Source organism: Engystomops pustulosus, chromosome 2 (genome assembly GCF_040894005.1).
Source record: "Engystomops pustulosus chromosome 2, aEngPut4.maternal, whole genome shotgun sequence".
Lineage (NCBI taxonomy): Eukaryota > Metazoa > Chordata > Amphibia > Anura > Leptodactylidae > Engystomops > Engystomops pustulosus.
The window spans coordinates 138,760,616-138,774,338 of record NC_092412.1 but is presented as its reverse complement, the minus strand read 5'-3'; the positions used below and the strand labels follow the sequence as shown (position 1 = coordinate 138,774,338).

At 34.8% G+C, this 13,723-nt stretch overlaps 1 protein-coding gene across 1 annotated transcript; it reads left to right on the top strand.

Annotated features, from left to right (window-relative positions):
* Positions 1–281: 281 nt before the first annotated feature.
* Positions 282–12,848, top strand: GRHL3 (grainyhead like transcription factor 3). Its single transcript, XM_072136688.1, has 16 exons — positions 282–543; positions 4,153–4,339; positions 4,739–4,800; positions 5,061–5,394; positions 5,483–5,562; positions 5,853–6,006; positions 6,836–6,947; positions 7,048–7,142; positions 7,787–7,945; positions 8,492–8,567; positions 8,888–9,021; positions 9,580–9,611; positions 9,738–9,826; positions 10,326–10,411; positions 10,795–10,859; positions 11,875–12,848. Exons 1-16 carry the CDS (start codon positions 527–529, stop codon positions 11,987–11,989), a joined length of 1,797 nt encoding a protein of 598 aa, XP_071992789.1. The 5' UTR covers positions 282–526; the 3' UTR covers positions 11,990–12,848.
* Positions 12,849–13,723: the final 875 nt, after the last annotated feature.

The following is a 13,723-nucleotide window of genomic DNA, read 5'->3' as shown; positions in this document are numbered from 1 at the left end:
TCATTCCGTATTATTTAGACACATGTGTTCGCACAGGGATATAGAATGAATCTGTAGCTGTTATTTCATAGCATGTGTTCATAGACCTCTAAATCAGAGAGTGAGAATTAAGCTATTGCTAAATCTTTTTATTATTCAAGCACAAGCCTACAGCAAGCAAAGACATGTCTGCAGTTTTGGTTAAGTTTCGCCTGAAGTCTGAGTTTCTTTAAGATTTTTTTTCTACCTGTCTTGGGGGAGGTGTTTGCTTAGCTATGGTTCATTCATATGTGTATCCTCGCTTACAGAGAGTCAAGTACTGCACCTGCTGAGGTGTGCCTCTCTTAAGACACCTGTTTCATTAGCCAATGAGATTCCCTCATTGTACAAGAGCCCACCTGTCAGAGAAAATACCTGTACACAAATCCTTCAGCATAAATCCAACACCTCATTCTTCAGGGGATGTCTGAGCTTTACCACAATTAGGAGAGAAACAAGAAGTCACTGGAAGTGTAGAATCATAGTAACCGCTGAACCTTGGGAGACAATGTCTAATGAACTTGAGTAAGTATTAACTGCTTAGCTTTACTAAACAAATATCTAAATATATATATATATATATATATATATATATTTACATATATATATATATATATATATATATATATATATATATATATATATATATATATATATTACTCTGGTTATATATTGTGCTTCATTGTTTCAAATTTCTAAGTTATAGACTTTTTTGTGCAGTGTGAGGTTTATATGCTTTTGTTTTTTTTCGGTTTTGGCCTGTGTCTGTCCTGTAATAATATGGTATATTGAATGAGTGTCTGTGGATTCATGATTTTATAGAAGATATCAGTGATAATGTTTTACCTATGTTTACAATATGTTTTTATTACAACATGAAATGACTGATTTTATACATTTAAATATATATTTATGTTGAACAGTATGTTAATGTATACTATACATAGGTATATATGTGTATAATAAGTGTTCGAACAGTTATTTGGATATATAGCTACAGCAAATAGACACTGTCATACATTCATTTATTGTCATAGCACAAGCAGGGCAGTGCTATACAACACAATGTCAAATCAGCACTGCTGTATCTGAAACTATGCTTATAGTAAAGTGTTTTGCTGTGTCACCTGGGAATGGTTGGAGCTAGAGATATCACAACTACAGGGGAGGCAGGGAAGCATTGGTGAAGCTATGTGTATGGTGATAACATGGATTGCTCAAGGGATGACCTGGGTTATAAAGAATTTTTATGTGGACTTACTTGTACTCAACTGGAAATTTATTTGAATTCCAGCAATAAAAAGAAATCCTAATAAAATAAAGACTGCATAATCCGTCTAATTGGAGCCTCTTAAAAAGATGCATGCAACAATTAAACTCTTTGGCGTGGCACTTTTAGAGGGGTATTAACTTGTGTTTTTCAAATATATTCTGAGGTTCAACTGACACAAAAAGTATTCTAGTGAATAAGTGTGTGTGTGTCCTTAGGACAAAAGCTTGAGACAAGCTGGCACCAGGAATACAAAAGTTTGGGTGTCTCTACTGTAAGTTTCAGTCTTGTACTGAAGTTTCGCTCCAAACATCTCACAGAATCTTCTACTTTCATATTCATTGCTATAGAAGTTGTGTCTATTTGCATAGACTGCAGTGAAGACAAAGCAGTCTTGTGTCAATATGCTAATATAACTGCTTTACAAGTCTGGAACTCCCTTTAAGGGGCTTTAATGTGCTATGCATATAATTATCCTTTAGTTGCTGTAATTGGTTTTATTGTAATGTGACACAAATCCTCTATTAGATTAATGTGGCATCAAAGAACCATAACTAAATCTCCAAAGAAAGCTCTAACATGGCCACAAACAACCCTTTAATTTGCTGCTTATTGGGCCAGTTTGTGTAAAACCATGTGTTTTTTATGTGTTAATCTGTCTTTAAGATATAAATGGTCCGTCATAAACAGATCATCCATTTTTTTTGCTGAGTTACATATAATTTTTGGTTGCCCTTATTTAGATATGTCTTATATAAGACCTTCCCAGATTGGGGTAACTAAACTCTAATAGGGTTTCCCAACTCTATTCCTATAGTACCTTCAACAGGTCATGATTTGAGATATGCTACAGGAAGAGAACCTGTTCACCCTACAATTTTAACTGTATTACCTGAGTTATACTTGACATGTTAAGGACCTAAGAGGTGGTAGTGAATAATAGTTATATACATACTGGAGGTTCTACAAACTTTCTGATGTGGACATGGAAATGCTCAGTTCGCATCTATAAGTAGTCAGCTAAATAAAATATTTTATTTACATATATAGAATAACAAATATAATCTACAAATATATTTCTCTACAAATATAAAATACATGCTTGTTAAAAAAGAAACTAAAATAATCAAGGCTATATACAGTATGTGTCATCATACACTAAGGCAAGAACTATTAAATCAATGTTTAGAAATATGTGTGGACTATTGACAAGATCCTCATAATATTTGTCCCAAAGCCTTTTATGAAACACATCCTTAATGCATTGAGATGAGATGGATTGCTTTAGCTATAAGGTTACAATCAGTACAGGTAGTTGGTGTTAGTCTGTATCAGTCTAAGTAGGTGAAAAATCATGCACATAGGTATACAGACTGAGACATAGCGTCAGTGAATTTGCCATTTCATGAACGGTCATGCGGGTTGTACACACATAATCCAAGTGAAGCCTGTTCTGTCAAATCCTGTTGTGTTTATACCTGCACTACACATCCCTGTATTCTTGAGTGTCACCATAATCTCAATACTAATATTTGGATAGTGTACCATGAGATAACACCTGATAAGGAGGATATCTGGACATGATTTTCCCCAAGTAACAGATAACTAGGATGAATCAATGATACCAGCAGACTACAATGTCTCTTTAAAAGTTCTTGCTTGATTCTTTTATCACGTGTCACCACCCAGTAGATTTACCTATCAAGTTTTATGTTATGAATACTTATACGTGACTCATCAAATGATATGATACTACAAGGACTATGTAGTATGAACACCAGCATAAATAATAGAGTTTAATGGGTTGGTGATGGTCAATAAGATAGTGGAGGACTTTCTGACCTGAGACTTGTTCAGAACCTAAATATGTTTACCAGTTCTACAGAAGCTTAAGATTGACACTAAGCACTATAAGCCAAGAATAGATTGCCTCTTCAGCAAGATACACCCAACAGTGCATAAAATTCAAGTAGCTTAGCCCACCTACACAGTGTTCTTGAGGTAGCACACACCCTCATCTTCCAGCCTACACCTTCAGTTAGTCCATCAAATACTTAGTGCCTTCTTTGCTTACCTTTGTTGACACCAGACACAAGGGTGATTGTTAATGCTTTCTGAGAGTATGTGATATTGGTCCCAATGGCTTTCAAGTCTGAAGAATTGGTCACATTATTTTTTAATTTGAAATCATGGGCATATACCAAAAAACCACATCATAGTGTTCTCACATCTGACTAAGTACTTGTTATGTGAACTCTGGGAATTTTACTAAACTGCCTTATACTCCAATCCATTGAGCAATGTGAGGCCATATAGTAAAGCTTATCACGATTTCCAAGTTGGGTTAACAATGGGCATGTGTAAAGAGTACATATTTGTCCATTTCATTATGCTGGAGGGACTGAAAATAGTGTTTTCCTGGATAACAAAGGGAGCAAGTTAGGAGTGGCAATAAGTACAGAAATGACAGGCGAGAACAATCTATAGAGTACATATGAATAGAAGAATGATTGAAGATAGATATGCATTAAAATAACACAGGCAGGTGCCTTTCCACTTGACTGAACCTGTAACCTCCCTAAGCAGAGCTGGCAGCCCAGAGCAACCCATGTTTGCTTTACCATAAAGGTTTAGCTTGTGGTCTCATAGGAGGAGAATTAGTAACAATACAAGCTTGTCACCCTCATCAGCAACTGTCTGAATTAAGAGTTTGTGGCAACCACTCTTCAAGAACATATAAGCCAGGCATCCACAATGATAGAGAGATGTTAATTAATACCATGCAATAAAAGAAAAAACTAAAAAATAAACATTATATTTAAATCTTATTATTATTTTACAATATACTTTTCTATTGTCCTCAGTTACCGGCCAGTCATGCTTCTACAGAATGACAACATAAACCTTCAGAAGTATCCCTACTCTGGTGAAGATGAAGCTTGGTCCAAGTATTTGGACAATCCTATGACAGCTGCTACCAAAGCAATGATGAGAGCAAATGGGGATGATGACGGAGTTGCTGCGCTGAGTCTTCTCTATGATTACTATAGGGTAATTTGCTTCATTGTTTATATCTTTTCGAAAATGACAATATGTGTTATTCTTTGCTAGACTGGAAAGACATCCACAAGTGACATAACATTTTTGGTGAATGGCTTTCTATTTGTGTCTCAGACACATCTAATCCATCTATTGTCTGTTGTCTTAAAGATGCGTTATCATAGTTTTTATTTTAAATCTAAACCATATAAATGTCACGTAATGATCAATATTCATGGGCAGTTTAGATTGCATGTAATGACCAATATTCATGGGTGGTGTAAATTATAGTATTTTGAAAGTAAAAGTTGTCTTTAATAATGTTTCTTGTGTTTTTAACTTGCTCTGAATAAACAATATTCTCAAAAACAGATATTGATATTGTAGACTAATTATTACTTTATTTCTTAGGTACCAAGAGAGAAAAGAATAATTTCACCCACATCCTCAGATCGTTGTGAACAAGTAAAAAGGTGAGGCTCTAGAATTGGCATGAGAATAACAACATTTGCATATATTTATGTAAATTATCAGCATTTCTTTGTCTGTATCTGAATCACTTAGCAGTCATCACGAACTGTTCCAGGGGAAAACAACAAAATCATAATAATACATATTTCTTAGTTATAGTGTATGTAGAATAGTAATGTACAGTAGAATAGTAGTATACAGTACGTATTTAGATGCATTCAGTATATGTAACTAAAATATGTCTTTATTTTATTCTATATAGGAACAGCATCGAATATGATTCAGACATTTCATCTTTTGAAAATTCTTCCCAACTTCTGAAATTTCTAACAGATAGTTCCTCCTCAGCTCAAGACTACACCGAAAATCACAAAAAGAACAGTTATCTAACATTAGACTGTCTTATAAACCCTAACAAACTGAGTTTACCAGCAAGTAGCAGCAAACTAACCAGTGAAACCCATGAAGATTTCATGACTTCACCATGTGATGTGTATGAAAAGAACCAACTAAATACTCTGTTTGAGCCACTACATGTGCCACAACCTCAACAAAGATGGCAGCCAGACAGTACATTCAAAGAGGACCCACCAGAGGTAGAAAGAATTATGCCATTTTTTAGCTTTATTTATACAGTCTGCCAGTCTGCATTTCCCCTATATCAATTATTTTATTCTTTTGTAGCCCCTTATATTCAGTGACATACTTAGGGGCCAAGCAGAGTCCACTTGCCCTGAAGACTTTCTACCTGGGGAAGCAAATCAGTAAGTCTATTTCAAGGTGTTTTTTATGTTCTTAACTCTTTATATGGTATAATTTAACTGAGACAACTGTTTTTCTGACTAAACCTTAAAAAATGAAGCCTTACACAAATGAGCCACACTGAGCTCCCAAAGAATTCCTTAGTCCAAATGGAATAGCCACCACCCATATGTGTAAATAAAATGTATACTTTGTTTACTGAACTGACTTTCTGTGTACAAACTATTTCCTCATAATGGGTAAGAAATGGACACCATGATTGAAATTATGAATGTCTTTGTTATTTCTGCAGTGACTTTGAGTACACACTGGAATCCCCCAAAGCTATTCATGTGAAGTCTGGAGATTCTCCAATGGCATATCTCAACAAAGGTCAATTTTACCCTGTCAATCTGAGGATGTCAGACACAAGAAAATGTTTGCAGTTGACGTCTAATAAAGTCAAGGTATGGCTAAAGCTTCGATTTGATCCTTTGGCTGTTATAAATATAACATTAACTGAATGATACACATATCAAAGCTACACACTGCTTATAGCAACTTTTGTGAACATGGAAACATAAAGGACAGTAGGCTATGCTTCGTAACAGTTAAAATTACAGAAACATAGCGGACATTGACAAATAGGACCACACAATAAACAAACTGAGGGACAAAAAGACATTATGGAATAGAACAAATGCATCTATTTCTGAAAGTCTAGTAAAATGACATGAGTCATTGAGAATACAAGCTCCATTTTCTAAGGCAAACAGAATGAGTCCACAATTGGCGTTTACATACGGTGATGTGTCTCCCCTGACAAACTACCGGCTTTTCAACCTTTGTAAAACCCCCTTTTAGATGTTAAAACAATCTATAAAGAAAGACTAATGAATATCAATCGCTACTCATGTGTACTGAGCAAACTATGTATGTTGCCCTAGTGGGATATAACTATGCATTCAGTATTTTAACACACGATAAACCTAGTCTCCCATAAAATGCCTTTTTTTAACCCATTCCCCATAGAAGGCAAAAACTAGATTGTAGGAGACTTTTTGAGCATTTAAAAATGTAAGAAGCACTCAAGTATTACTCAGCTTACACACACTTTACATATCTAGCATAAACATAACACAAAATGCATAGCAAATAAACTAAGACTACAACGCACAGTAAATTAGTCATGATATATTATAGGTTACTCAGTTACTCAAGTTACTCAGTTGAATAACTTGATTTCTTTAGATTTCATGGTTCATTTTGTATCTAACAACATATTAATTTCTTTAGAGCGTTGTAATGGTAGTTTTTGACAATGAGAAGAACCCAGAAGAACAGCTGAAACGTTGGAAGCATTGGCATTCTAGGCAGCCGACAGCTAAGCAAAGAGTCATAGATGTTGGTAAGTTGATCTCTCTGTAACAATATATCTAATTTTTATACTCATGTATTGAATTGGTATGTAATTGCTTATTTATGTGTATTAATGCTATTCCTTTTAGCTGACTACAAAGAAAACTGCAACACCGTTGAAAGTATTGAAGAAGTAGCTTACAATGCATTGTCCTTTGTGTGGAACATTAATGAAGAGGCTAAGGTATAGTCTTGCTTATGCTTTTAATCCATATCTGATCAGTGAAGGCTTGCTAAAAGCCTACCTAAGAATCATCAATGCCTCATATTTATCAGATCATGTTACAGCTCATAGGGATATAGAGTTTCATGTGATTTAGAAAGATGTCATTTATTATTTTCTGTTATAAACATCTATAGTGACATTTTCAAGATAGATCCAGTAATTGTATATTACTGGTTTGCCACTTTGAAAACCAAATGTCTCTTAGATGAAGGGGAGAGACAATTATTTGGCAATGAAAAAAAAAATCTGAAAAAAAAAAAGTTTTGATACAATCTTTGTTCCCACGGTGAGAAGAGGTACTGTATGGGTGGGTTTGGTGCCCCAGGCAAAATGAATTGTTAGGATTTGCAAGGATTATCTCTAAGGGAGGAAACAGTTGGAAACATTGGCATCAGGACAGGTGAACTGACTGTGTTTAAGGTTCAGCTTTACTTGGCAACAACGTAGAAGTAATGTCTAAGCTATAAAGCTGGGAATGATAAGGCAGCACTAAATATAGGGATACCAAAGATCTAGGAAGAAAAAAAATGATGATGATAATAATAATCAAATATAAATAATTATTACATTGAATCAACATGTTAATTCATGCTTGCTTTCAGATATTCATTGGAATCAATTGTCTGAGCACAGATTTCTCATCTCAGAAGGGAGTCAAGGGTGTGCCTCTAAACCTCCAGATTGACACTTATGACTATGACACTGGAGTGAAGAGACTCATTCACCGGGCCGTCTGCCAGATAAAAATATTCTGTGATAAGGTATGACTAGCCACAAATAAAGTATGTAATAGTGATTATGTTCAAAAGAATTGCATACACATAGACTTACTAGAATGATTTATCTACAAGAACTACCAATCTTTTTTGGTAGACTAGTCATCCCCAATCTATCGCAACATCATTTAGCCTGAAATAGCCATTATGTTAAATAATGACTGGGGGGAAATCCCTTACGGCAGCTATACTTTAATCTTGTTGGGTTTGATGAGTCCATTTAAACATTCCCCAGTAAACTTTATAAAGGACATAGCTCATCAAGTGACAGCTCATCAACAGTAAATAATGAACTTTTTTGCCTCATTGGGGAAATGTATGATCAGTGAAAAATCCAAACTGACATCTTCATTAAACTTACGGAAGTCAGGTTCTTTATATGAAATTTTTGAATGATGGGGAGTTCTGAGATGATTAGGTCAGGGATATCATACACATAGCCTGACTAGTATGATGAGTGATTTACCAAAACCAGTAATCTTCTTTCGTAATGTCTACAAGGTGAAATATTTTTATTTCATGATTCTATAGGGTGCTGAACGTAAGATGCGGGATGAAGAGCGGAAGCAGTTTAGAAGGAAAGGAAAGGGAGCAGATGCAAACAAAGGTACAGTACATAAGTTTATAATTTAGCAATAATTCCACATATTAAAAAGTGTTAAAACTATAAATTATTATTTCTAATACAGTAACGACCAGTGAGGATGTGTGAGAACACAATTTTGAGTCATAAATATAAATGTTGATGCAACACGCTATCTACACTGCACTATTAAATGACTACAGAAAACTCGAACAAAATGACTTAATGATATTGCTGATAATTCACATTTATTTCATTATATCTACCTAAATGAACTAAAAAACTAATATCTAGATGCACTTGATAAAATAAGTATCATACTAGTCTATGCTTTTATTTCACAGATATAAAAACAAGTGTGCTCCCAGGATACAGAGGAACTGATATCACTTATTTCAGACCAGTGACAGATATGGAAAGTCAACCAGTCTTGTTCATCCCAAATATTCACTTTTCTAATCTTCAAAGATGTGGTGTTGTAAGTATCTCTTTCCATAAAAAACATATGTAATTGCTGTTTTATATTGACTAGGTCCATAGCAACAGAGGCTGGCACTTGTATGAGGCCTACAATGTATCATAGTAGTATTATAAATAATAGTGTAGGTGTTGGGCATGGTATTTATTTAGTATAGGGTCACAGTAGCTTCATGTTATAACTCTCATATGGATTATATATTATTTTAACTGTACAAACATACATAATATCTGTGTAAATGTTCCTAGTGTCATATGTGTAGCCAGAAGTCAGAAGCCTTTGTTATATCCGTCAGTACCAGTCAGTCCTTCTATGTTGTCTTTAGAATGTCGACCACTTGTGTCAAACCATCTTCTGAGTCAATAACAGCCACAAGAATTTAACAAGACAAACATATATCTTTCAACATAGGATTTAACTAGGAGAGTTATGGACCAAATACAATGCCTGCCCTTTCAAACACAGACAGCATGGAAACACTAGAGAATGTGTTATAAATCTCAAATTATTTCATCATTTCCGTGACTGTGACTTATTTTTCTTTATTATTGGTTGCAGGTACTTCCCGCTGTTACAGATAGTAATGACAGGTAATCAATTATTTTTGTTTTGTCCTGTACCCTTAATTTATAACACATCTAGTAGAAGTTACAAAGTTTACTCATGAATTTGCGGCAAGGTCACAGCATTTAATTTGCATTGTTTTAATGTTGCAGGTTGGCACTGAAGAGAAATTGTCCATCATTTACAGATGCTTTTGATGGGCCACCGTCAAAGCAACAGGCAACGGAAGACTCTCAAAGAGGTACATATTTTTTTAGATCTAAAAAGTAAACTGTATAAATAGATGCAGAGTTAGTAATTTTTAATAACTTACCTATCTTAAGGATAGTCCATCAATCATCAGTTGAGATCTATCTTGTGATTTCCCAATAGTCAGCACAATGAAAATGGCAACCACATCAGTATTTACCTATTTGTGCTTGATACAATAGCCCCTTTATTCTCCTCATGGGTTGTGTATTCTCAAATTTAAATTATCATGAGATGGATAGAATCACAATAACAGATTTCAAGGAACTTTCACTCCTATTAAAAAGGAAGAATATGTATGATCTGCAAAATACACAATTCAATTACCATAAAATTTATGGAAAGCAGGATCTTTATATAAAATGTTAATATGTTGAAAAGTTCCAAGATGGTTAGGTCTGAAATGTAATTTACTGTATTAGTTTTTAATGTTTATTCCTTAGTGTATTTTTTTATAATTTACCATAATCTTGTGTTATCTTTATTCGTAGTGCTTTTGTATGTACGAAGGGAAACAGAAGAAGTTTTTGATGCCCTTATGCTGAAGACACCAGATCTTCCAGGTTTAAGAAAAGCGGTAAGCACGATTCTTTGCTGGCTATCAACAATGATCTACAAGCTTTGATCCTGAAGGTCACATTACTCAGTGGCGTAACTAGAAGCTGATGGGCCCCAGTGCAAAGTCTGTGCCAGGCCCCCAACTATAATGTATGGTTATTAGTAATAGTCTTCTCATATAGGAAAGTGACACCATAAGGGCACTCTAAACCTCTTGGGCCCGGGTGCGATCGCAACCTCTGCACCCCCTATAGTTACGCCCATGACATTACTGTTGCTGTCACTCTATTACACAAATAAATACAGCTACTTCACCCTACAATATTAAAAGCTCAATGTACTGACTGAAAGGTAACATGATAATTTTAAGCTGTAATCTAAAATATTGAACCTTTTTTATAGATCTCAGAAAAGTATGGAGTACCAGAAGAAAGGATCTGCAGAGTCTATAAGAAATGTAAACGAGGGTAAGTGCTTCTACTTTCATTACATTTGTCTTATTTGTAACTTGTACAGACATATAGGTTTCCTCCTAGAAAGCTTTAAATTTCTCATTGGACCTACTCTTTCATCAGCCTAGACTTTCCCAACAGATAAGGGCAGGTAGAAACAAGCAAACTTTAATAAGGTAACTTTATATAAACTGAAATACTGTATTGCCAGGGTTTTTGGCAGATGAGATATGAGTGTTTGAAAATCAAAGGTTATGTTTGAGTTGGAGGTTTAAGAATGTTTAACCCATAAAAAGCCCATATCATGCTGGCAAATATAGTACTCTTTCTGGGAACGTCATTCCCTTTGCAATATATTAACTTAGTGGCTTCTTGTAAATGTGCACTGAAAGGGGATCCATACATTTATCTGTGCAGTTATTATATATGTAGCAAACAAATAAAATATAATATGATCATATGAAATATTAACAGAAACCAAAGTAGTTTCTTATGCCACAAACAAAGATGTAAAGGAATAATAACATCCAGGAAATCAAAGGTTAACTACCAAAACTGCGACACCAGGAAGTAGAGAATTCTAAAAATCTGAACGTTTGTTGAAGAGAGAAAGATATAATCAGGTTGCAAGCCCCGCTGACTTTGTTAGAACAGCTAAGGCAATGTTTTTACTGGCCACCAGCCAAAGATCTGCTTCCCAATAGTACGAAACTAAAGAATAAAATGTGTAGTTGGCTCCTTATGTTACACAATTGTCTTCACAAGTAAAGTCACGCATTCTAAATACAGCTTGAAAACATGAAATTCTCATGTAACTTGACAACGAAAGGAGTGATATTAACGTACAACCCACTAACATACAACCTCTTTGAGCTCGATGACTCTTTTTGGTTTACAATGATCTAGGGCAAAGTGTCTATTGTGTTTTGTTTCTTACTTCACTTTCTTTTGGTATATTACACTCTATTTTAAGACCATGATTAGAATGATTATATATTTATCTAATGTATTGCATATCTTTCTGTTTTAGGATCCTGGTCAACATGGACAATAACATCATCCAGCATTATAGCAACCATATGGCTTTCCAGTTTCACTTGACAGATATTGATGGGAATATTCAAGTTACACTAAAAGAATTATAACATTACTTTTGGACAATCATAAAAGACTCACAAGCCAAGGGATGAGACCCCAGCGTAAACGACCTCAAAACAGCTCGGTGCTTGCACTTGATCCAAGTGAGCTGAGCATCATACCACCAAGTATTGTGAAGCCAGTGCTTCTTGGAGAATGTGACATGGGACTTCAGTGTCACAAAAGACTGTTGTATGAAAGAGACTTTGTAAAATATGGAATTATTATTTTATGGTATCCATAACTCTGGTGGGTTCAAGGCTCGGAAGACAACCAATGGACATAAGCCACACATACATCTTCAGTATGAATGCTTATACATGGTTAGGTTGAAGCGCCAAGAAAAAAAGAGTTTAAGTGACCACCAAATCAACCGTACTGTTGCAGTGTGGCCTTGAACATCTTTACGACATTGCACTGCTTATGTAGAAATACCAAGTCTCTAACAACTATATGTTGCTGTAAATTTAAAAAAAAAACACATGTCCAAACTTTATGCATATTCAATGCTGTTCAAAGAGTGGCATTCCTGCAGGGGATCATATACCAATACAGTGTACTACACAAACACTGCTTATGTCAATACAAAAACCCGGAAGCTCATTACATTATGTTACATTAGTATTCACTTTGCCTTGCTGCTGATATTAATATTATTACAATTTTACACTTTTATATGCTAAACAGCTGCCAGTTTTGCCTTGGATGCCCTTCTGATTTAAAAAGTAATACTGTTTTATACATTTCTCATTGCTGGTTTGTATTGTTTATACAAGAAAATATGTATATATTTGCTGTTCTATGTTATTTGTATTTTACATGCAGAAATGCATTTTTGCCATTTCAACAACACGTCTTTTGACATTTCTCTGTCTTTGTATATTTTGTTCTACTTATTTTATAACTTAGATTTAGAAAAAAGGGCAAATAAATATGCCTTGAAAGTATAAGTGTCCCATGTTAAAGTGTTTCCTATGCCAGTGAACCAAGCCTGCAAGACACATCTAAAGGTTTTTGGGGGTAAGGTGTTGGCGTTTATTCTATTTGATAAAAGTACATTGGGTCATGGGTAGTCAAGACATTGTGCCCTGCCAAATTTTACATTCTTTTCTCTTCAATAGATAAAAGCAATCCCACCTCCGTGGTAGAGAACATTTTAGATTCAAGTGAATGACACCCCCACATGCTCCAACATACTGTATAATTTAGTTTACAAAATCAGGCCCTACATATCTGGTATAAATGACTAGTATAGTTACCTATTATACTGTATATACTTAAATTTGTTAACTTCTTAGGCATATCTCCTTATGGGAGTTATTCCACTTTTTAAATGAATTCTGTGTCAAAAAGATGGATCATACCACTGGGACACCCAGAAATGGATAGTATATAAGTAAAGCTTCTCAAAAAAGTATTTTAATTTTATTATTTTTATTGAGATCAGTGTTAGTAGAGGACAAACTTTTATTCTTCTTATCTGGGGCCCAGGAGAGAGAAGTATCTTGCAATAGTTGATCCCATCTTATTTTTTGTCAACCAGCGAAAATCCATGCAGATAGTCCGTCTAGTCTCTCTGCTGGCACTGTAGTATTTTGGTTGGCTTTTTATGTGCTTGGCTTTCCTAGAATGATCAGATAAACGGTGGAGATCAGAATATAATAGCACCATTTTCTGGCAGTTACAAGTTGCAATTGACTTTGACACAAGTACTAAGCTTTGAATTAAATTAACTTTCCCAT

Coding starts and splice junctions, on each gene's coding strand:
- GRHL3 (XM_072136688.1), top strand. Junction 5,563..5,852: donor CTACCTGGGGAAGCAAATCA/GTAAGTCTATTT, acceptor TTATTTCTGCAG/TGACTTTGAGTACACACTGG. Junction 9,612..9,737: donor GTTACAGATAGTAATGACAG/GTAATCAATTAT, acceptor TTAATGTTGCAG/GTTGGCACTGAAGAGAAATT.